Source organism: Physeter macrocephalus, chromosome 18 (assembly GCF_002837175.3).
Source record: "Physeter macrocephalus isolate SW-GA chromosome 18, ASM283717v5, whole genome shotgun sequence".
NCBI classification, from domain to species: domain Eukaryota; kingdom Metazoa; phylum Chordata; class Mammalia; order Artiodactyla; family Physeteridae; genus Physeter; species Physeter macrocephalus.
Window position 1 is genome coordinate 6,203,277 of NC_041231.1, and position 23,184 is coordinate 6,226,460.

Sequence of the window (23,184 nt, forward strand, 5' to 3'; positions counted from 1 at the left end):
TTTTTTTTTTTTTTTTTGCCGTACGCGGGCCTCTCACTGTTGTGGCCTCTCCCATTGCGGAGCACAGGCTCCGGACGCACAGCCTCAGCGGCCATGGCTCACGGGCCCAGCCGCTCCGCGGCATGCGGGATCTTCCCGGACCGGGCCACAAACCTGTGTCCCCTGCATCGGCAGGCGGACTCTCAACCACTGCGCCACTAGGGAAGCCCTGCGATGATTATTTTTAAATATTACTTTTTATCATTAAAGCTATTAAACCTCGTTACAGAAAAGTTGGAAAATGGGGAGAAAAAGGAGAAATCGTCTATCACAGAGCTGTCACCATTTGTTAGCATTTGGTGACAGTTCTTTTCCCAGATGCTGCAGTGACTGTTGTCATCGTGTTAGACACTTGTAACCCGTGACTTGGCTCTAAGAGCATAACCTTCGGGAGGCATTTTAAAGCCTTTCTAGTGGATGTCCTATGTTCCCTCACCTCTCTCCTTTTTTTATTGTGGTAAAATACACATAACGTAAAATTTACTATTTTAACCATTTTAAAGTGCCCAGTTCAGTGGCCTTAAGTACATTCACACTGTTGTGCAGCCATCACCACCATCATCTCCAGAACCTTGTCATCTTCCCAAACTGAAACTCTATCCCCATCAAACACTAGCTCCCCCTCCCCCTCTCCGTCTCTATGAATCTGACTGCTCTTGGGGCCTCAGATAAGTGGGATCCTATACAGTATTTGTCTTTTTGTCACTGACTCGTTTCGCTGAGCATAATGTCCTTAAGGTTCATCCATGTTGTAGCAGGTGTCAGAGTTTCCTTTCTTCGGACCCCCAACCACTGCGCCACCAGGGAAGCCCCAGAATTTCCTTTCTTTTTAAGGCTGCATAGTATTCCATCGTATGGATGGACCGCATCTCCTTTATCTGTTCATCTGTCGGTGGACACTTGGGTTCCTTCCACCTTTTGGCTGCTGTGAACAGAGGTGCAAATACCTGCTCAAGTCCCTGCTTTAGGTCTTCTGTGAATGTACTCTCATCATGCCCTTTTTCTGAGTATTTAGGTTGTGTCCAATCTCTCCGTTTTGTGAATAATGATGTCCTGAACAGCTCTGAGTCAGAGCTTCTTGCTAAAGGTATTTGGAAGATTCCTCAGCGTTCGGGTCTTGGAACTGGAATCGCGATCTCAGAGCTCGTTTCAAACACGTGATCCCAGGCATTATCCCACCACTCCCTCCCTGCTCCAGAAGCTTTGGCATCTTGTTGTTCAACAATTTTTCCCTTTTTCTCTTTGGTTCCTAGAAAGGACAAACTTAACCTTGAGGTTTGCAGTGTTCCTTTGCCATTTTATCTGTTGGGGAACCAACCTGGGTGATCCAGCTGGTAGGTTGCAGTGGATCGTTTCGAAACTAACTCCTTAAGAAATCTGGAATGCGGACTAGAATACGTGTGACATCAGGACTCAAACCCAGTGACCCTGAGACCCAGACGGGTCTGGGCAAGAGGGGCCAGGTAGCGGCAGAGACAGGGCTTCCTGAGGGGAGAGATGCAGAAACGGCCCTGCAGACACACAGTCCCTTCCGGGCCAGATCTTCTGCCTATTTTTCAGTGAATTTCCTAATGGTTTTTTTTTTGGCCGTGCTGTGCGGCTTACGGGATCTCAGTTCCCCAACGAGGGATTGAACCTGGGCCATGGCAGTGAAAGCCTGGAATCCTAACCACTGGACCACCAGGGAAGTCCCTGAATCTACTAATTTAAAATCATTTGCAATTCATTCAGATTTTTGTCAGACATCAGGCTGCTGGTCCTAGATCAGAGCGGGTCTTCGCCCAGGGAGGTGCTGTTCCGCTGGGTGTTCCGACGCCACTGGGTTGAATAACCCTCCACGCTGCATTGATCAGGATACCTCCTTTATCGTCCATTATCTTATAAATAATAGGGGCTCTTTCGGGCTTACCTGAGCCTGAGCCATTGATCTGCTTATTCTGACAGCACAACCACAAGGTTTGAACAATTGTGATCATAGAATCTTGTTTAATACTGGAAAGCGTTACACACACACACACACACACACACACACACACACACACACACACACACACACCCTCGCTCTATTTTCACACACACACACACTCGCTCTATTTTCCCTAATTTTCTGACTTGTTCTGCTGGTCTTGTTTGTTTTTCCAGATAAAGTTTGGAATCGTTTCATCATTTCGCCTAAAAGCCAAACGACCCCGGTGGCCTTCTGACGTGCCGGCCGTGCTGTCAGCGCAGGACGGACACACACACACACACACACACACACACACACACACACACACACACACACACACACACACACCCTCGCTCTATTTTCACACACACACACACTCGCTCTATTTTCCCTAATTTTCTGACTTGTTCTGCTGGTCTTGTTTGTTTTTCCAGATAAAGTTTGGAATCGTTTCATCATTTCGCCTAAAAGCCAAACGACCCCGGTGGCCTTCTGACGTGCCGGCCGTGCTGTCAGCGCAGGACGGTCCTGTGGTTCGTCGTCTTCCCTTCATCCCAGGTGAGGTGGATGCAGGCATTCCTCCCAAACCCGGTTCCCCCGGGGTGGGGTCCGTTCTGCGGCCCTGGGGACTGGAAGGCTTTTTTCCTTCCCTGTTCCTAGCAGTGGGTCCGCAGGAGGCAGGAGGGGCTTTGAGGGGGGCAGAGCTGGTCTGTAAGAAGTACAGCGGGGGGTTGGGTTCTTCCTACGGAACATGGGAAGCAGCAGCCCAGGAAGGAGGAAGGGCCCTGGGCCGCCAGCCCCACTGGGTGCAAATGGATGGAGCAAAGGCCAACCCAGCCCGGGCACCGTGGCGCCGCCCGCAGAGCCAGAAGGGCACCATCGCCCTGAGAGGCCTGCCTGCCTCCCGCCCGCCCTGCCTGGGGGCTCTGAGGCCACAGAATCGAAACTGTTTCCGGCGCAGTGACTCTGGGCTGCGGGACCCGTCGCTACCGGGGTGGGCACAGAAGCTGCAGGGGCAGGAGCCCCAGCCCGGCTCTGCTGCTCAGCAGTGCGTCCGGGGCCAGCGCGCGTGCCCTGCTCCCGGAGGCCGCCCGGCCTCCTCAGGGGCATCCGCACCGCCTTCCCCAGCTCTTTGTCAGAAGCAGCCCCCGCCCCGCAAGACCGCCTTCCCCAGCTCTTTGTCAGAAGCAGCCCCCGCCCCGCTGCCCCGGCAGGGATCTCTGTATGTTTCATCCTCCACCCGAATGCCAAGAACAAGTGGGGTCAGTAAACATGCGTGGGATAAGTGAGTGGTTCTCGTTCAACAGATGTTTGGGAAGCACCTACCGCCAACCCGTGAATGACTCTGGGGACGCGAGAGGGACGAGACGATCGCTGCCCTGCTCTTCTGGACCTGAGCCCCTTCCGCGATGCCCGGCCTGGGCTCCTCCAGTACCACTGGTCCGCAGCAGGAAAGAAGTAAGACTGGGAGTGATAGAGGAATGAGGGGAGGCCGCTGTCCGTGTGGTCGTTCTGGGCTCTGGATTCTGGCTGGAAGTCCTGAGCCACGTTCTAGACTCTGGGGTCCGCGTCCTCATCCTCAGGACTCAGTTCTGAGCTCCGAGCTCCGAGCTCTAGGCTGTGGCTTTGGGGGTCCACATCCAAGGCCCAGGTTCTGGGCTGTCTGTTCTGAGATCTGGATTCCGAGGTCCAGGTTCAGGGCCCCAGGCTCAGAGTCCTTGCCCTGAGTTCTGGATTTGGGGGTGAGGCTCAGTGCTCTGTGTTTGGGCTCTGGCTCCTGAGTTCCGGGTCTCTCTGGGTCTCTAAGATCTGGACTCCAGCTTCTGGCGCGGGCTCTGGATTCGGGCCCGGCGGGTAGGCCCGTTTGCCAGAGGCCACGCTGGGTCACCGCGGTGCTCACTGCCTAGGATGTAAGCTGCCCAAGCGCAGAGACTCTTGCTTGTCTCGTGTGCCGTGTGGTCCCCCCGCCAGAGCAGCGCCTGGCGTCTCAGTGTTCACTGGACACGCATGCGTGTGCGCTCGGATGCACGATCTGATAGACGCTCTCACCCGCAGTCGTGAGCCAGGGCACAGGCGAGCAGGACCACCCCTGCCCTCGCCGTGGCCACGGCTGCCAGGGGGGGAGGCCAGAACGCCGTGAGCTGGGGAAGGGCTGGAAGGGGAGCTGCCGAGGAGGCCTGAGAGGGCCTGGGGCCCCTGCACTTTGAGATGGGCCGGCAGTGCCCACCCAGCTACACACCTGAGCTGGTTCCTGCTTGCTCTGTTTCCCTTCTCCACAGAGAGGACACGGGCAGGGTAGCAGTGGCACGGCGGGGGCAGAGGCGTCCTGAGGCAGAGTCCCAGGGATGCTCCCCCGTCTCTGGCCTTCACAGGACCATCGCCTCCTCAGCGCCGAGTGACCCCCTGCCGGCACGCAGTCTGGGATGAGGAGGATGAAAGGGGAGCCTCCTGGACAGGGGACTCGAGGGCTGCGAGAAGCAAGAGGTTGACCATCAGATACCGTCAGGGACCCGGGGAGCAGAAATGATGAGGATCAGGGTCAGGGACGGTGGCACGAGTCATGGGGAGACGGTGTCATTCAGACGTGGCACAGAGGTCTTGGTGATCAGAGTGATCTGCGGTTGGCGATGTCATTAATCATACACCAGGAACCATGGGGGGAGTGAGGGTGCGATGGGAGCATTGGTGTCATGTATTGGATAACCAAGGGTAGAGGAGATACTGGGGGTCAGAGTCGGTGATGAGCCACCCAGAGATCTTGGTGGTGTGCGATCTTCTGGGGGTCAAAGGCGTGGATGGTTAGAGAATCAGGTGATGAGAGACACAGGTGGCTGGTGATACTGATGACCGGGGGGGTTGGCGATTGGGGAACAAGGGACATTGGAAGGTGAGAAGACCCGGCAACCACCGAAGTCGGACGCGGTGATGGGCAGTCGGGTGTTAGTAACCGGCGTCACGGTGACCGACCGTGTTGGTAGTCCGAAAACTTGATGGTCAGAGGAGTCCGTGGTCGGGGCATTGGCCGTCAGGTACACTGTTGGTTAGCGATGTTGGTGACTGGAGAAGAGTGACCAAGGACATTGCTAAGAAGACATGAGTGGTGAGAAATTGTGTGCTTGGAGATGCTGATCACATAGGAGTGACCAGATCTGTCACCGATCAGAAAAATACTGATCAGTGACACTGGTGATTGTACTTCTTGGTGGCCTAGGACATTCGTGACCGGGTGCAGCGGTGATCAGCACGCTGGCAATCGGGAACACGGGTGATGAGAGGTACCGACGCTCACAGGCAGGGTGGTTATCAGCTGTTAGCACCCAGACACACTGGATAGAAATACTGGCGAATAGGTGTGGAACATGGGTGGTAAGAGAGGTCCACGAGGAGACGTACGACTGGTGAGCAAGGTCGGTCTCTGGACACACTGGTGATCACGTTCCGTGGATGTCGGTGATCGGACACGTCACCGACCAGAGGGCATTGATGAAATACTGGTGGTCACGTGTGGTGATCCGTTGTTAGCAATCAGATGTCTGTGCTCACGGGCTCCGGGGGTCGGACGTGTCATTGATCAGGAGTATCAGTCCTGATGACTGTCTCCAATAACCGGTGTCACTGACTAAAGAGGACGGCGATCAATGGCATCAGTGATCAGAGACACTGGGGACCAGGTCTGTCAATGACCATGAATTCTGGTGACCAGATGGCTCAGACACAAGAGCTGATTGACACCTGGAAGGAAGAGGATGGCATTAGGAGGGGCATCAGGCCTTGCTGGGTTCTGTGTGAGCGCTTAGGAGAAGGGTCAGAACGTGGGCTAAAGGCTGCAGAACCCATAGCCTTCCTGAGCCTCCCCGGTATCCACCCAGCCAGGACCCCTGCTAGGTGGTAATGAGAGAACTCAGACGGGAGCAATTCAGGGGAGGAGGGTCAGGATCTGAGACCCCGGGCAGACAGGGCCCCTCTCCTACCCCCGGGGCCCCTCCATCCAAATCGCCGGCTGTAGGACTGATGCGGTCTCGGCAGCTGGGACTCGGGAGCCCCAGGAGCCCACAAGACATGCCAGAGACATTCACAAAAAGTATTTTATTACTCTTAACAGTTTTCACTTCGAAGGAGTAGGAAGAGAGCATACAATTTTTACAGACAATATATAAATGTTGTACATAATTAACAATAACTTAGTTCACTAATCCAAAATAAAACAAGCCAAATAAAACATAAGACCAGAAAATACTGCCGATTCTTTTTCTTATGCGGATACTAGTACAAAATAAGTTACTTCTGGCTGTGGTGCCCCCCATATTGCACTTGGACTACATCAGCACAACCCTCTTCCTGGGCCGGGTCCTTGCTGGCCACCGCACCCCGCCACTGCCGCATACAGAATCTAAGCTCGGACACGGTTATGTACAGCTGTACCTTGGGAAGGATCCAGACAGACAGCCACAGCAAGGCAGAGCAGAACCCTGGCATCTCCCAGGACCCAGCAGGGTCGCGGCCTCTCCCTCGGTCCTGGCTCTGACCCACCCCCAGCTCCTGCCTTCGCCACCTGCCAGGTCAGCCCCCTGGAAGCCAGGAGCAGCCAAGGCCGCACCCCTGGCCCCTGGCTCCCCGTTCTAGGGCCGTGGGATCTGAGAACTTTTCCAAAAATAACTGCGAAGCTACAGCCTTGGTTTGTAGGTTTTATTCCTTTCCATAGCAAGGGCTTTCGTGGCAACGTACAATTGACTGGACCCAAAAAGAGTTTAAAAATAAAACAACTAACTCATCGGCGAGTTAAGCTTATGTAGGTGTTTGTTTTTGTTTTTGTTTTTTCCTTGGGAAGGATCCAGACAGACAGCCACAGCAAGGCAGAGCAGAACCCTGGCATCTCCCAGGACCCAGCAGGGTCGCGGCCTCTCCCTCGGTCCTGGCTCTGACCCACCCCCAGCTCCTGCCTTCGCCACCTGCCAGGTCAGCCCCCTGGAAGCCAGGAGCAGCCAAGGCCCCACCCCTGGCCCCTGGCTCCCCGTTCTAGGGCCGTGGGATCTGAGAACTTTTCCAAAAATAACTGCGAAGCTACAGCCTTGGTTTGTAGGTTTTATTCCTTTCCATAGCAAGGGCTTTCGTGGCAACGTACAATTGACTGGACCCAAAAAGAGTTTAAAAATAAAACAACTAACTCATCGGCGAGTTAAGCTTATGTAGGTGTTTGTTTTTTTGTTTTTTTTTTTTTTTTAACATTTTCTTCTTTTGTCTCAGAGTTGGAGAGGAGGGGGTTTAGGCGTTAGCAGAAGGAGGATGTATGTACAGGGGTCCGCCGGGCAGAGGAGGTGGCTGTAGCTCAGACCCGTCTAGGGCGCACGGGTCACCCCAGCCTCAGCCTCAGAGCCAGGGGAGCAATCGGAGAGACGCTTCCCCTCTCAAGAAAACGTTTCCTTCCTGTGACCCAGCCCCGGCCTGGGAATCTGCGCGGGACCGCCCGTGATTGTCTCTGCCCTCTGCGCCCGGCCGCGGCCCCTCTGGATTGGCTCAGCCCAGCCTGGGTTCAGCGCTTTCAGAGAGGGAGCCAGTGGAGAGGGTGCAGGCCGAGGTCCCCGAGGACCTGCCCCCGGAGCCGGGCACGGGGAACGGTCGAGTGGCACTTGGCGCCGAGGAAGCCCCGCGAACGTGGGGCAGCTCAGACGGCCCAAGTCTCCCAGTCCTCGTGAGAAACGAGAGCAAAATAAATTACTTCTGCCTGCTCCCTTTCCCTTCTACGACGACGCGGTTTCCTTCGTGTGTCCCTTGCCCCCAGTCTTCATAAGGTTGTCCTTTCTGCTCGCCAAACAGAGTTATCCGTGGTGGAGGCCCCACCTGGGAGGCCGAGGCAGCCTCCCAGCCCAGGGAGCATCTTCACAGTGACGGCCGACGGGCCCACAGGTGAGGCAGCGTGGGGCTCCAGCTGGGCTGGCAGGGCAGCATCAGTCTCCGGGGAAGGACGGGCAGCTGAGGGTCGGGTCCCCGCCCCCCCCGTCCCGGGAGCGCCTTCCTCGGCGTCTGTCTGTCGGTCCGTGGGGGGCGGCCCCTAGCCCATGGCGGTCACCATGCTGGATGGGTGGGGGTGGCCGAAGGACAGGCTGGAGGAGGGGTGGATGGGCGTTGGGGTGGGCAAGATGTGTCCCGAGTGGCTGAAGGGCGGGAGGTGGCCCACAGGCGCCATGTGTCCGGCCAGGGCAGCCGCGCTAAAGGGGGAGGCCTTCTCCTGCATGCACTTGGACAGCTCCTCAAAGCACTCGGCCCCCTTCTTGTTCTTCTTGGACTTGTTGGACATCTTCCGGTTCCTAGTCTGGATGCCTTCCTTCTTCATGGTCAGCGGCCTGTTCACCTGGGGGCAACCACGGAGCTCTCAGGGGGTGGAGCTCCCTTCCCAGAGCAAGAGCCCCACCCCCAGCTCGCACGGGGGGCCCCGCTTCCAAAGGGCCCCTGCCCACCAAGGGCTTCTCGCCAGCGCCGCTGCCATCTTGAGAAAGGCGCCTTTCACCGCGTGGGGCTGCCTGGCAGCCTGCAGGGCCTTTGGCCTACGAAATGCCAGCGCCGCCCCCCATCGAGCCACACCACCAAACCCCACCCCAAAGCCGAGACACCGCTTTCCTCGACCCACCGGCCCCTGCCCCTCCCATCCTCCCAGCCAGCTTGCCCCCCTTGTGGGAAGCCCTTCTGGCGCTCAGGGCAGCTTCCCAAGCCAAGCCACGCTGGAGATTGCCGCCGAGGCCTCTCCTGGCAGCACAAAGCGCAGTGGTCCCCCGGGAGGTGGGGCGGGCCAGGCAGGGCGGACTCACATTGTGCAGCTTGTAGTAGAGGCCACAGGCGTTGCAGACAGGGTCCCCGTTGGCGTTTCGGCGCCATAAGGTGGTGGTTGTCGTCTGACAATTTGCACAACAGGTGCCCGCTCTCCTGGCGGCCGACTGGAAGGGGAGGGGAGGGGAGGCGTGGCGTCAGCAGGCTGGGCTCCCACGCCCCCCCCACCTCCTCCCAGACCCTCGCGCCACCCCGGCCCCTGCCAGCTTAGCCCAGGAGCAGCAAATCTCACAGGGGAATCAAGGCATCTCAGAGCCGTGGAATTCTAGAATCTGAGACCTAAACCATCACAGAACTTTAGAATAAAGGACTCTCTGAAGGCTGATCTCAGAATCAAAGGGGTTGCAAGAGCTGGAAGGAAAAAGTAGCCACCTCCCCCGATCACCAAACAAACAATCTAACGCTACGGATGGGGAAACTGAGGCTCTGAGAAGGGGACTTCGGTTTAGAAGGCTGGCTGGGCCCCCTGGAGCACCTGGGTCTGGAGCTGCACTCCCACAAAACCCCTAATCCTGGGCGTGTCTGAACTCCTGAGGCCAGAGGAGGGGGCCCTGCAGCTGCCCAGGGCAGGGATGTGAAATGCTCAGGGAGTCGAGCTGCAGTGTCCAATGCAGTAGCCACTGGCCCTGTGGCCATTTAAATTAAACTGAACTACAATTTAATTCAGTTCCTTCAATTGCACCAGCCACATTTCAAAGGATCACTAGTCCCAGCACGAGCTAGAGGCAACCACAGTGGACGGGGCAGACCTACAAAGTGTCCATCTTCACAGCTTTATTGGACAACACCGGTCTATCTGTCCAGCACCCCATACCCCAATCCTCAGAGTTCTAACTGCCCCCTAGCCCCTCAGGAAATGCAGGGCAGAGGTGACCTGGAAACGTCTGGTTTCTGGAGAAGGGAGCTGAAGGCTCCCAAGAGAAGAGGCTAGAGAGTCTTTACCCCAGAAAGCAGAAAGCCCTCTCCAAACCCACAAGAGCACTTCCCAGGGAACCGCGGGGCAGCAGGGGTGGGGGTGGGAGGCAGGAGTGGCCCCAGGCCCCAGCCTGGTCCAGAGGGGCCGGCCTGCAGCCACGGGGTGGGGAGGGGTGAGGGTGGTGAGTAAGCAGCCTGAAGCTGGAATTCTGACTCAGGGACCAAGCCCGCATCCTCCACCACCCGGGCCCTCACCCCGCCCTCGCTCCAGGGAAAAAAAAAAAAGGGGGCCCCCAAAGCAGCAAGCGATTTAAGCCTCATAAATCACTTCGCCCTGAAAAAATATATTTATTATTCTTAGCATTTTATGCATTATTTGCAGAGTGGAGGGGATTAGAAGTTTCAAAACAGCCCAGCAAGAGGCAGGACTGAGCCGAGGAGAGACTGAAAACTGGCGGAGTCCGGAAACAGATACGCGAAGTTTCCTTATCTTTGGGCTGCAGATGTCCGGATAGGAAACTCCGGCAGGAGATCCGAAAGGGCATTTTTTTTAAATCACTCAAATGAAAATACACAGTATAGGTGACTCCATGGAAAAATAATAAAGGGCAGGTTTTTTTTTGGTGGTTGGTGTGTGTGTTTTATTTAAATAAGCGTGAGGAGACTGTGTGGGGAAGCCAGGGAGAGCAGCCCGGGCTACAAGGAAAATTACTTCACGGCCCTATTTTTAAAAGGAGTTTAACAGAGGCCAGGGGACCGGACTTGGGCCCCTGGATGCTCAACTTCGGGGGATCCCTGAAGGTACCAGGTGGGCTGCAGAGGGGAAGTCTGGCCTGACAAAAATCTAGCCTAAAAGCAGGGCAATCCCAACTGACACCCAAGTGATTTTAATGATAAGAGTACAAGCGACAGAGCACCTGTATTTGAAGGTTGGTTTGTTTTCTGTAGTTAACTGTCAGCTCCCGCCCAGGTCGATGCCCCCCGGGTGCTGCCCGGCAGCCCCCCAGCCCAGGCTGCCCGCTCCTACCAGTCTCCGCTTGGGCTTGATTAGCGGCCGGTTCTGCCCGTTCATCTTGTGGTAGAGGCCGCAGGCGTTGCACAGGTAGTGCCCGGTGCCGTCCCGCCGCCAGAGAGGGGTAGCCGTGGCCCCGCAGTTGACACACTCCCGGCCTTCTGAAAGGGGACAGGGGGAGACACCAGCCTGTTCAACCGACCAAGTCACCAGAGGGGGCCGGCGGGCCAGCCAGGCTGCCTCTGGGTGTGACTTTTAGCTCCAGCCTGGCAGGAAGAGGGCCCCGGAGGGAGGTGGGATTCGGAGAGTAGCTTAAGGCAGGGGAATGGGGCGGGAGGGAGGAGGGAGGAGTGTGGCCAGGGCCCCAGGGGTCCTCAGCAGGCCGGCCCGGGCCGGGAGAGGGTATTTACAGCAAACTCTGCCGACGGCGGCAAGGCGGGCGGGCGTGGCGCGAGTCGCCAGCTCAGGCTGGCTGGGCTGGGAGGACTCGGCCCCCTTTCTGGTCCCTCTCCTCTTCTGTCCCTGTCCTTTCTCCCCAGCGGCGTCCCCGCTCCCCGTCCTGTGTCCTCAGCCCCCTCCTTCTGTTCTCCGTCCCTCCGTCCACGGTCACTTCCTTCTCAATCCCCCACCTCCCTGCCTTCCGCCAAGGCGCTGGACCGGGGTGGAAGTTGCTGTTCTTTAACATGACATAAATAATAAGCCCTTTCGTTTTCTGAGGCTGAGTAGGCTAAGTGACCTTGGTCTGTTGCTGGTGGTGGTGGTATTTTGTTTTGTTGTTGTTAAAGGGCCATCTGGAATTCAGATAGAACGTAAAACAAATTTGGGAGAAAGGACTAATTGAAGGCAAGCGAGCCGGTCTGAGCAAAACAGGGCCCCGAGGTGGGACCGGAGTGGGCACTGGCGGCGGCAGGGTGGAGCCACACGGCTGCCTTAGCGTGAGGTTACCCCCGGACACCTCTGCCCATTTAGATTAAACGAAGCTGTCAGTCCACACGGGCGCGAAAAGGCCGTTTCTGGACTCAGCAGCAGAAGTTTTAAACATCTTCCTCTTCCCCGTCTTAAAGGGACTGGAAGGAGGTGTGGACAGCAGGAGCCCCACACCAGCCACAGCGGCGTCTGCTCTGCAGCCGCATTCCTGGACAAGCCAGCCCGGTCCCAGCCAGTTCCCGCAGCAGAGGGCCAGAGGCACCTACAGCTCCTTACCCTCGCTCCAGCCCTCGGGGAGGGAGAGTGAAGGACACGCCAGGGGGCAGGGAGCCGGATCAGGTCCTGGGAATTTTGCCTGGGGGGTGGGGGGGAATCTCCCAAGAAGGCTGGGAGCCATCGAAATCCCAAGACCGGACTGATGAAGTCGGAGATCCAGACTCCTTAAGGGTCTGGAGCCTCTGGGAAGAGCTGAGCGCACCCACAGCGCGCACACACGCTCACAAACACATGTACACACACGTATACGCCGCCTCACTGCTCTCACCTGCATATTGCATTCTCTCACATGCTAAGTCATGAGGCTGCTCGAATTTTCACTTAAGACTCAGGGAGGGGAAGGGGGGATTCCCGTTCTGTGTTCTGGTCGGGCAGTGGCCAACCTTGGAGGGGAGGGTGAGGAGTGGGGAAGGGCAATAAACGTTGGGGCCACCAGGAACACTTAAGGGCCAAAGTTCTAGGGTCCCCTGTCCCCCGTCCTGGGGTCTCAAAGATCTGCTGGGGGCCATTAGAGAGGGACGTCACCCATCCCGGATACAGGACACCGACCCTGCCCCATCTCCCATATCACGGCCCCCTCCCCCGCAAAGCACAAACCGTCCCCACTTCCACTAGGTCCCCGGCCCTGCCTTTACCTGAGCATGAGCGCGCCTTGCTCCGCTGCTTAGGGGTGAAGCTGGAGGCCGGGCCACCCAGGAAGCCTCCAGGGTGGAAGAGCCCGCTGCTGTAGTCGTGGGCGGCGGCCGGCACATAGGAGGGGTAGGTCGGGATTGGGTGGTGCGTGGCAGGCTGGGTGCCCATGGCGGCCAGGCCTGGGCGCAGGGGACTGCCACTTTCCATCTTCATGCTCTCCGTCAGTGACACCTGGTATTTGACGCCGTCCTTGTCCTCCCCCCGGGCCGCACCCCCCCCTGCGGAGGAGGAGGCTGGGGAGGCAGCCCCAGTGGTGCTGGGGTCGGGAGACACTTCTTTGGGTGGCGTGGGTGGGAAGCCGAAGAGGTGGGAGCCCGAGTGGGCTGCGGTGGGGGGGAGGGAGGCCACAGAGCTGCCAGTGCCTCCCCCGCTCCCACCCCCTGCCCCTGGGTACACAGAGAGGGGGCCTCCGGGGCCTCCGGCAGCCGCGGGGTGCAGCGGCGTCTTGGAGAAGGGGCTCACGGTCCAGGGGTTGTGGTGATGTGCTGCAGCCGCGGAGAGGGCTGCTTTGCCCCCGTCCAGCCAGGGCAGCCCCGGGCTGTGCAACAAGTGTGGGCGGCACATCTGGCCTCCGGTCAGCCGGGCTGCGGGGGGAGGGAGAGGGGTCAGGGTGCGCGAGGCTGCGCCGAGCCGGGACACGGACACACAGGGCCACAACTCCCTACAACCAAGTGACCCCTCCCCGAAGAAAACCAGAAATGTAACACCCCAACCGGCAACAGTCAGGAATGTCCGTCCGGAGCGGAAGGACAAGTGGCACACAAGGACCCCCGGACAAGCCTGGAGGAAACCCTCACAGGCCAGCTGGAGACGGGCAGAAGCCCTACGGGGCCCAGACCCTCCCCAAGAGGCCGCTGCCCGCTCCTTTCCCGGCCCGATTTCTCAGCTGCTCCGATTCCTGCGGATCCCACATCCGGGAAGCAGCCAGCCGGGCCTCGTCCCCTCCCGCGCCGGGCGCTCGGCGTCTGGGCTCCCAGTCACCCACGGGCCCCTGCTCACCATGCGCGGGGCTGTAGGAGACGCGCGCCCGCGCGTGGGCCGGGTTGGCGTAGTACGGGTTGCCCTGCGAGTCGAGGTGGTTGAAGAAGACGTCCACCTCGTCGGGAGGCAGCAGCTGCGCGGGCTCCATGTAGCTGTGCGCCAGGCCCGGGTGGTGCGGGTCTGGGTGCTGAGCGTTCAGCACGGCGGGGTGCGCCATCCAGCGCGGCTGTTCCGGAGCCGCCTCCATGGCCGGCGGCGGCGGAGGCCCGGGACCTGGGCGGAGGCGGTGGCGGCGTCCCTGCACGACGGAAGGGGGCGTGAGGGGCGCCCCCACGGCCCGACACCCCCAAAGCCCCGCCACACGGCGTCCCGCGCGCCGCTGCGCCCCAGCCGAGTTCAGCCGCAGACCGGTCCCGGCTGGGAGGAAAGCCCAAAGCTCAAAACGAAAGGAGGGTGGGGGAGCCGGCTTAGCCACGCACGCTCCCACAGTGACCCGGGTCCCGGAGCCACGCACTTGTGCGCACGGGGTCACACGCGGGGCCAAGCACCGACACCAGCGGCCCCAACAAACGCGCAGAGTCGCTCTTCAGCCAGAGGCTCACCGCCCCCCCCCCCTCGCACCAGCCCTGTACACAAACACAAACACCGACTGGAAGTTGAAGACAGGCGCCCGAGCACCCACGGGGGCACACGATGCTAGCGACACGCACAGAACTACACTTGGCGCTGACACGGACTGACCTCGCCTCCCCAAACACACACGCTGCCCCACGAGCCCAGAGCCAGCCCACCCCCACCCCCCGCGCGCACTCCCCGGCGACACGAGCAGGACCTCTCACCGAGGCACACCAAAGCAGTCACCCGCAGCCTGGCCCGCGGGGCCCAGGCCCCCGCAGTGACCCCGCAGAGCCCGGCGCGCCCCAGGCCCCCGGCCCGCTCTCGAAGCCCAAACTTACACACGCAGCGCCGCGGGAGGGGGCGCGGCCTTGGAGCGGGCAGCACGGGGCGGGAGCCCGGGGGGCGGCGGGCTCAGGGACGGCGCGTCGGGCGGATGGCGGGGCTCACGGGGTGGGAGCGGGGGTCAGCGCGCGCCTCGGCCTCCGGCCCGCCCGGCTCCGGCCCCTCGGCATCCTCCGGCCGCCCTGGCGCCAGCTCGCGACTCCTGCACAGACATGAAGCGGGGGCCGCGCACGCCTAAGAAGCCCGCGCCAGCCAATCAGCGCCGCGCGCCGCCCAGCCTCCGCCCCCCATTGGCTGCGCCCGCAACTCCCGGTCCCCTGGACTCCCGGACGGACCCGCGGGCCTGCCCCCCTGCGCCTGCCCGCCTCCTCCCCGCGCCCTCCCGGCGGCCCCTGCTGCCGACGTTCCCCCCAGGACCCGCACCCCGCGGGCCGACTGTGCGCCCCCTCTTGCGGACGCTCTTGGCTCCCCTAACCTCCGGGCCCTCCTCCCAGTAACTAACCTCCAACTGGGCCCCCTCCCCGGGAGCCTGGGCCGCGCACCCTCTGGGTGTTTGAGTGTCCTCTCCCCGGGACGCCAGCCCTTCCACTCTCTCGGATCCCACCTCCTTTACCACTGAACGTGGCCATGGGAGTCCAACTACCTACCGAGACCGTTCCCTCCCCCAACTGGGGCTCTGGCTAAGCGGGGGGTGGGGGGGGGGGAGGACTGCTGCGGGACAGCAGGATCGGTGCAGGGCAGGAACTACGGGGCCCCCGAGGGCACCTGGGCCTCGGACAAGAGGCCGCTTAGGACGGCCTGACCTGGTGGAGGTGGCCTGGCTGGCGGCTCCGGAGAGGGGGAGGGGGCGTCCCCTTCCCGGGCGTGGCCTTCGCAGACCAACGGGCCGAACTGCCTGGGGCGAGGCCGTGCAGACCCGGACTGGCGCCGGCGCCGGCTCGAAGGAGACGCCTCCGGGCAGGAGGAGGCATTTTTTTCCTCGGGAAGGGGGGGGGGGTTCCCTAAGGCGGCCCCTGGGGAGAGGGAGATGGTGGTCTGAGAACTCCGTCCCCTAAGTCACCTGGAACTGCTCTCCACAAGCCTCCAGTCCAGAGATCCGGCTCTGTGGGTGAAGTGGGCCGGGTGCACAAATCTCTTTGCTCTCTCCCATTGTATAGACGGAGGAGACCGAGGCTTGAAGGGAGCCTACGGCCCAGGAGAGGGGTCGGGAACAAAAAAAAAAAGGGGGGGGGGGATGAAGAGACAGGTGCGGGGGTAATGGGGAGTAATCGACATCCTCAGCCCCCTCCCCTCGCTGGTCCACGGCTCTCGGGGGTAGAAGCCCAGAGGGATGCTAGGTGGGTCCGCAGCAGGGGGGAGGGCCGGGGCCCTGGCCACCCCCGGGAGGGTGGGGGAGGGGCGGCGGGATTGACAGTCGGTAATTGGGTAACTGGAGGCGGCTTCTCCGGCCGGGCAGCCCCGCCACCGCGACGCCGGGCCCCTGACGTCACCCGATTCGCCAGGAAATGAACTTTTTAATAATCTGAGGAGGGAGGAAAGCCCTCGGTCCCCTCGGCTCGGGGGGCACCAGGCCAGGCCCGGCTCCGCCGGCGCGCCCCCGTCACCCTCTCCCAGGCCAGCTCTGGGCAGCGCCAAGGGGGTGCGGGCTCGGGCTGGGGGCCTCCTCCTGCCTCTGCGTCCGGCTGTCCGTTCGTCTGTCCGAGGCCCTGGCGCAGGTAAAGGCGCGGGGACAGGGGTGCAGAGCCCCATCCCGCTGGGAACCCGCGCGCCTCCGGCCCTTGGGGCCCGTCTGCCCTGGCCGCCCGCGCGCCTCCCGCTCCGCTCCACTCCCAGGCGCGCGGGGCCCGGGCTTCTCGAAACTCCGGTCTGCGGGAGAGGAGGCCGGCGCCCGCCGAGTAAGGCGCGCCGGGGCCGGGAGCGGGAGCTCGAGGCCGCGGCCGCCGGGCCTCGGCAGCCGGACCGGGCAGGTGAGCGGCCTCCGTGCCTCCCTGTTCGCGCGCCCCGAAACGCTTGCGGTCTGGCCCAGACCCGCTGTCTCTCCGTACGTCTGTTTCTCCTCGCAGCCTTTAGCTTACGATTCATCAACGCGTAAAACGCGATCGCCGCGAAGCCCCCAGCCTGTTTCGTCGCCTCGGAGCCCAGCAGGAGCTTCTCAAAGACCCCACGGCCTCGGGGACAATCCCCCGTGTCCGGCAAGGCTGCCCTATAGGAGCTCAAACCCCAGGACCGAGCGCGGGAGGCCCCCGACCCTCAGGCCGACCGCGAGGCGGTGAACGCCGGAGCCGAGCGGAAGCTTACCGCGGGGCCGCGATCGGAGCCTCGGCTCGCAGGGAGGTGGTCGTTCCGAGCCCTCAGGAAAGCAGGTAATCGCCTTTTTCCCCCCAAAGGCGCGGTTCAAATTATCTCCGGTTCTGGGTGGGTCTGCAGTTTCATCACTGCGAGCTCGGCTTCAAGCTCCTCCGGGGCAGCCTGAAGCCCCTCCGGGGCAGCGTCCTGCCCACTGCCGGGATGGAGGTGACCCGCCCGGGTGGGCCCCTGCCCGAACGGCAGCCCTGCGCTGCCCACCGGCCTGGCGCAGCACGGAGCGCGGGCGGGGATTTAATTACCCCGATCGGCGGCTCAGAAAATCGCCGCGAAGAGGAGCTTAGCAGGGCAGTTAAGCAATGCTCGAGCAGGGGCCTCGGGAGATCTGCACCAGCCTCCCTTCCCGCAATCCGGGCCTAGAGATAAAAAAGGGAAAGGGGAACCCTGCCAGGGTCTCTCGAGGCCGTGGGGTTGCCTCCCGGCAAAAGGCAGACAGGCAGCCGGCTTGGCTGAGGCCTCCACATTGGTTGGAGCTCCTGCGTTGGACGCGGGACTGCTGCGTTCTCCAGCAGGAACTAACCCGTCTGGGAGAGAAAAGCGGGGCACCAGGCCCCAGGGCCCCTAGCTGGCCCATAATGGGCGGAGGGGTGTCCCGCTGGTGAGTGTGTCTGCCAGACAGACCGATGGACATAACCAGGTGCCTTGCCCACCGGGCAGCGAGACCATCTCATCACTTCGGATGGAACAAACCTCCAGGGAGGGTCAGGTCAGCTCCCAGGATGGACTGGGGTGGGCATCCTCGGGGCTTCAGAGGGAGGATTTATTTCAGTTTACGGCCTCGGAGTGTGGGGTCTCCAGAACACGTTTAGAGAGACACGTTCCTTTTTTCCTTCCTTTTTTTTTTTTTTTTTTTTTTGTTCACTCCCAAGTATTGTTGCAAATGCGGGCCGCTGCCCTTTGGTCGCACTAAAGCTGTCACTTTCCTTACATGGGAACAAGATTTTATAAAGGACTGGGGAAGGGCAGCGGCAAAACTGAATTTTCTAACGACCTTTTCCAAATGACTGGAGATTCCCTAGCAGAACGCGGCTCGGAGCCGCCCGGGGTGCTTTCTCGGGAGCTGGGGGTGCAGAGATCCGAAGCCCGGTTCTAGAGACCCTCAAGGCCTCGGCCCGGCACTCAGCTGCTCAGGTCTTCCCTGTCCTGTGCGACCCTCCCCTCCCTGCCCTTTGTTTAAATTTGGCTCACCTGAGGCGGCCCCTCTGGGACCATAAGTTTGCCTTCTCTCTGTAACCTAATTCTCACCTTTTCCTATGGGCATCTAATTGGCCAGCAGTGGAGGGGATGTTTAAAGAAATCCGTTTGCTTAGGGGCTGCCTTCCTTAGGGATATTTAATTTGCAACACAGCGGCCTCACTGGCAATGTGCCTTGAGGGGTACTGAGAAGGAAGTGGGGGCCGCTCTAGCTAGAGGGGTTCAGAAGTCCCCTCTAAGGCAAGGCCTCAGATCTTCTCGGGCCTCAATCATCCTCCAGAGGGGCTCCCCAGTGAGGCGACCAGGGATCCAACAGCCCCTCCTGCTCTTTCAGGTTCACTTCCAGCCCCCCAAATCTGAAGTCTCCCTCTCCTCCCGCCTCCATGCTAATTCTCCCACCACAACCGTTTTCCGGGCCTTTTTGAATTGTAAAGACCGGGGTCCAACGTCCTACTCGTGTCCGCACCCGGGGTGGAGGCTCCTCGGAGACCCTGTATCTCCTTACGAGGTTCTAACCACCACCTCCAAGCCCGACAGCAAGGGGCCCTGCTGAGACCTGCAGACAATCGAGCCGCGTTTCTCCCTCCTCCATGAACTGCCACGGTGTGCTCGGAGGCCTGGCAGCCCCGCAGCCCGGCAGCAGGACAACTGGTAAATCCGTTTCGTTAGACGCAATTTGTTTGCAATTTGTCAACCCGGCTGGGAAACGCTCCCCAGACGCCTGGGCAGCCGCACTGGCCCTACCTGCTTCTCGAATCCTGCCTGCTCATGAACGAATCCCAGCGCGAGGTGCCTGCGTAGACCCAGAGCTCACTGCCAGATGTTCCCGACCCCGGGAGACGTGGCTTTTTCCAAAACAACGAATTTCCTTCCGTGTTTTCCGGGAAAGGAACGGCCGCCACATCCGGGGGCCCTGAATGCCAGAGCTTTCCCCTCGCTGCCGAGGCAACCTGGAGTTCAAGCCTGGCCTCCGCCGAAGGATTCTAAAGGCCCTGGGTCCAGACAGACCAGACCGCCGCCGTCTACGCCTCCCGCCTCCCGGAGGCAGATCCCGAGACCGCGGCGGCCCCATTCTTATTGAAATCCCACTAAAAGGATTCCGACTCCGGCTCGGGGCAGGGGGGAGACTTCCAGACCCCGTGCTCTCCCCCACCCGCACCCCAGCCACACAGGATAAAGGGCCGCGGGGCGCGGCGCCCGGGGGCGCACGCAGGAGCGCGCCGGGTTAAGCCGCGCAAAGCCGGCGCACGGGACCAGCCGGCAGGTGCAGCCGGCGAAGGCGGCCCGGCTCGGGCGCATCGCCGCCGCGGCCCGGAGGTGGGGGGCGGCCCAGACAAAGGGCCCAGCACTGGGGCTGGGCGGGGCGGGGCTTTGCGTCTCTCGGAATAACCGGGCCTCGAGGCCTACGGCTCCGTCCGAGAAATGGGAAGGCGGCAGGCCCCAGGCGGGCCTGCTGTCCACAACTCTCCAAACTCTCCCTCAGGTTTAGGCCCCTATGACCTGGGGTTCCAGGCGCTGGTATAGCCAGGGCGAGCCCCGAAGGCCACATGTCAGGGGCCACTGGGCCAGGCGGACCGCGCGATTCGGGTGCCAGCTGGGCCGAGCCTGGGGGCTGGAAGGGCCCTGGCCAGGCGGAGAAGGGGCGACTTACCGAGCGAGACGCGGCGGGCGGCGCCCCCGGGCGGACGGGGCCGGGGCGGAGCGGGGCGCACAGCGCGGTGCGTAGCGAGCGGGGCCCAAAGGATCCCGCGCGGGCTGACGGCGTTACCAGGGGGGCCCGGGCGGCGCGGCGAACGGCCGCATGGTGCGCGTCGGGCCGCTTTTGTTCGCCGGGTGGATGACGGGGGCCGGCTGGGGTGGGGGCGACGGCAACCGGGAGATAGACTTGAGCGGCGTGCCCCGGCGGCGCTGGCCCCGCCGCCTCCCTCTCGTTCCTGCTGCCTCTCCCTCCCTCGGCCGCAGCGCCTCTGCTTTTATTTCGACAGCACTTTGAGGGGGGCGGGAGCGCCGCAGGGGGGCAGGAGGGTGCCCGGGGTTCTGCGCCCCGTCTCCCTGGTCCAGCCGCCGGGCGGCGGGCCGAGGGGCGGTAGGCACTCAGGGCGCACACACCCTACTCGCCACTACTCCAGACCACTCCCGCCCTCGCAGGGGCGCACACACAGGCGCACCCCTGCTCTCCGGGATGCGCGCTCAGAAAGGCCGGCCGTCTCTCTTCCGATACGCTCTCCCCGGGGACCTCCAGAGCCGTGGGCACAGGCGCTCACACACGCACGCACACGGACGCCTGCTCCTCCTCCAACCCGCCTTCAGGAGGGCTCACACGGCCACACACATATCCGTGCACGCGCGTTAGCACACTCCGCTGTGGCCGCGTGGACATCCTCAGGCAGGAGGTCTGGGCCACACGGACATGAACACATGCACACACCCAAATGTAGCTTGACACACACACACCTCTGGCACACACACAACTGCCCCACTTCCAGGCTGACTTGGCTAAGTGTAGACAAAGCCCCTCTCCCTGCCCCACCTGTCCCCCACCCTAACTCCCCAACTCCAGAGCACACCAGAGCATTTTAGAAGTGGAGTCTGAGGCATCTCCCTGGCCCATCCCAAAGCAACCCTCGAGCGGGAGGAGGGAGGAAGGGAGTAGAGGGCTTGTCCTTGGAAGGCTGGGTGGAGGAGTTGGGGTATGGAAGTCTTCACCCCAAGAAACTCCTGGGTTTGGGAGCTAGGAAGTCTAGTTCTTGAACTTCCAAAGTTCCTACCAGGAGATTCAACACGGCAGCTGAAGTCCCATCCCAGCTGCCCAGGGAGAGTGAAAGTGCTGTGGGGACCTTTGGCCCAAAGAAAAAGTGCTTTGCCTTGGAAAGACTGGGAAGTCCCTGCCCAGGTGCGCCCAGACAGGAGGTTTGTCCAACCTGCCATCTCTGCGGGCATCTGCTGTGTGTGGGTTTTTCTTTGAAGCTGGCGGTGACTGTACTGCCTGTGCATGTGCTCTGGGCTGCGTGCCCGTGTGTGTGTGTGTGTGTGTGTGTGTGTGTGTGTGTACATTTGTGAGCACATGGGAAGGGAAGTCTGCAAAACTGAGTCTATATTAGTATGTCCATTTCTTCTTGTGGGTCCCAGACAGTTCGTGTATTGAGGGTCTCTATACTGTGCGTCCCGGAGAGTTTGTGCATTGTGTGTGGGCGTTTCAGAATGTGACCCCGAAAGTGCACTTGGGAGGGAGTATCTGTGGAACTGGATATGTGTCCCTGTGGCTGTGTATCTGTGAGATCACTGTGTCCATAGACCTTGTGATGGGAAGTGGGTATTTCCAAGTGTTTGTCTATCAATTGGTGTCTGTCCCTGTATGGGTCAGTAGCAGTGTGTCTCTGGGTATCCTGTGTCTATGAATTGGGGTCTGTGTCTGTCTTTAACAGCATAGACATGGGTGTGTATCATTTTATGTTCGAACTGATGCTGGGAGGGTGGAGAGTGTATTCAAATGTGTCTGCATATCTGTGTATAGCTCCATGTGGAACTGATGTGTGTTGGGCGGGGGGTTTGTATCTGTGTATGTGGGGCGTGGGCATCTGTGTATATGAATATATCTTTGAACAATGTATGTTTCTCTGCCCAGTGTTACTCTGTGTCTGTGGTCTGTGGAGGAGTGTGTCCCTGGGTGACACTGTATGTGTGTCTTTCCAGATTGCCTGCCATCCACACTTTCCCTAACCAGCAGGGCAGGCAGCCAGAGGAGCTCCGGGGTGCCATTTGTGAGGGCACTTTCTGTCTGTCTGTAGGAGGGGGAGATGAGCCGATAAGGCTTATCTGCCTACACCAGCGCCATGCTGAATAACTGCTCTAATGAGGTGGCCTCTCTGGGACCACCCGCTCCCAAAACCCCAGCCTCTTTGGGGGGAGGGGGAGCCAGTCCTGGGGCACAGGAGCACACCCCCATGAACCCAGCAGGGGCTGTGTCTACAGGGCCTTTCCTAGTGCTGCCCTGTTTCCTTGGACGGGTGTTCCAGGTCTCACACTCCCCACTCCAGCTGCCATCTCCCTGCTGGGCTGGGCCAGCGAGAGCTGGCTGGAGCCTCCCAGCCTCTGGTCAGCGGTCAGGAACACGGCTTCAGAGGGCAGGAGACGTGGGGCCCTCTGGGGTGGATGGAGAGACATGGAGAGTCTGTGATAGAAAGACTCAGAGAGATAGGTAAGGGGGATGAAACGGGGAGACCCAAGGACAGATTTTAAAAAGTAACAGTGATAGAGGGACTGGTGGGGGGTGGAGGGGTGGGTTGGGGACACTCAGGGACAGAGAGAAACAACTAAAAAGTGGCAGAAAGGGTCAGAGAGATGGGAAGAAAAGCAGTGAAAGTGTTAACCAGAGAGAGACACGGACAGAGAGACAAGAGAGAGATAACAGAGAGGATACTGAGAGGAGAGAGCGCAAAAGGACAAAAATAGAGATGAGAAGAGAACCCAGAGAGGTTCGGAGACCTCGGTGGGTGGAGGGATGGAGGAGAAAGGGCCCCAGAGAGAAGGAGGGGAAAGCGGGGACACAAAAGATGGGCTGGGCGGGGTGGACAGACTGAGACAGAGGGACAGCCAGGGGCCCCGCGCCGCCGAGAGCCCATGAGAGCACTCAGGGCGGCAGGCGGGCCGGGAGGGCGTGAGCGCAGAGCCCGCGGGCCGGGCGGGGCACCAAGGCGCGGGGGGCGGCAGCAGCGGGCAGGGGGGTCCGCGCGGGGCTGCGCCACTGTCCGGGGTAATTTTTCATCTCGGCCGGCTAATCTTTGTTCCCGGCGAAGATAATGAATAGCCAATCGTTATCTGCCCGGCTCCCGGAGGCTGCCCGAGAATGGGGTTGTACAGGGCCGGGAATTGTTTCCAAAGTGCCGCGGAATAAATGGTGTTCCTTATCTCTGCCTTCCAGATTATCGGAGCCCTTTCAGAGCGCGCACAACAAATGCGCCCGCCATCGAATGCATCATTTACCACCGCAGATCCGCGCGTTGATGGGCAGGCAGATAGCCGTCTGCGGGGGGCACTCGGGCGCCTGGTGCCG

The 23,184-nt window shown here is 60.7% G+C and overlaps 1 protein-coding gene and 3 long non-coding RNA genes across 5 annotated transcripts in view; 3 read left to right on the plus strand and 1 right to left on the minus strand.

The window, feature by feature from the left end:
• LOC129391506 (uncharacterized) overlaps nucleotides 1–2,264 on the plus strand; it is an 11,286-nt gene extending 9,022 nt beyond the window's left edge. Inside the window, exons 3-4 of one of the 2 annotated variants that reach the window (XR_008615715.1) lie at nucleotides 1,293–1,373; nucleotides 2,182–2,264. This is a non-coding gene — a long non-coding RNA (uncharacterized lncRNA). The remainder of the gene's footprint in view (nucleotides 1–1,292; nucleotides 1,374–2,181) is intronic. The other variant, XR_008615714.1, reaches the window with a different exon arrangement.
• Nucleotides 2,265–2,350: 86 nt separating this feature from the next.
• Nucleotides 2,351–10,710, plus strand: LOC129391512 (uncharacterized). Its single transcript, XR_008615734.1, has 4 exons — nucleotides 2,351–2,545; nucleotides 3,295–3,445; nucleotides 7,802–7,891; nucleotides 10,107–10,710. It is a non-coding gene; the product is annotated as an uncharacterized lncRNA (long non-coding RNA).
• GATA2 (GATA binding protein 2) lies at nucleotides 7,218–13,905 on the minus strand. The gene is made up of 5 exons (XM_024117302.1): nucleotides 13,632–13,905; nucleotides 12,575–13,216; nucleotides 10,752–10,897; nucleotides 8,791–8,916; nucleotides 7,218–8,336 (listed from the first exon to the last, which is right to left on the minus strand). The coding sequence occupies exons 1-5, from the start codon at nucleotides 13,858–13,860 to the stop codon at nucleotides 8,037–8,039; spliced, it is 1,443 nt and encodes a 480-aa protein (XP_023973070.1). The 5' UTR covers nucleotides 13,861–13,905; the 3' UTR covers nucleotides 7,218–8,036.
• Nucleotides 13,906–16,181: 2,276 nt separating this feature from the next.
• Nucleotides 16,182–18,894, plus strand: LOC112062558 (uncharacterized). Its single transcript, XR_002890790.3, has 3 exons — nucleotides 16,182–16,288; nucleotides 16,637–16,936; nucleotides 18,466–18,894. It is a non-coding gene; the product is annotated as an uncharacterized lncRNA (long non-coding RNA).
• Nucleotides 18,895–23,184: the final 4,290 nt, after the last annotated feature.

Coding starts and splice junctions, on each gene's coding strand:
- GATA2 (XM_024117302.1), bottom strand. CDS start 13,860: ATGGAGGCGGCTCCGGAACAGCCGCGCTGGATGGCGCACCCCGCCGTG. Junction 13,217..13,631: donor CTCCTACAGCCCCGCGCATG/GTGAGCAGGGGC, acceptor CTCCCCCCGCAG/CCCGGCTGACCGGAGGCCAG. Junction 8,917..10,751: donor TCAAGCCCAAGCGGAGACTG/GTAGGAGCGGGC, acceptor CTCCCCTTCCAG/TCGGCCGCCAGGAGAGCGGG.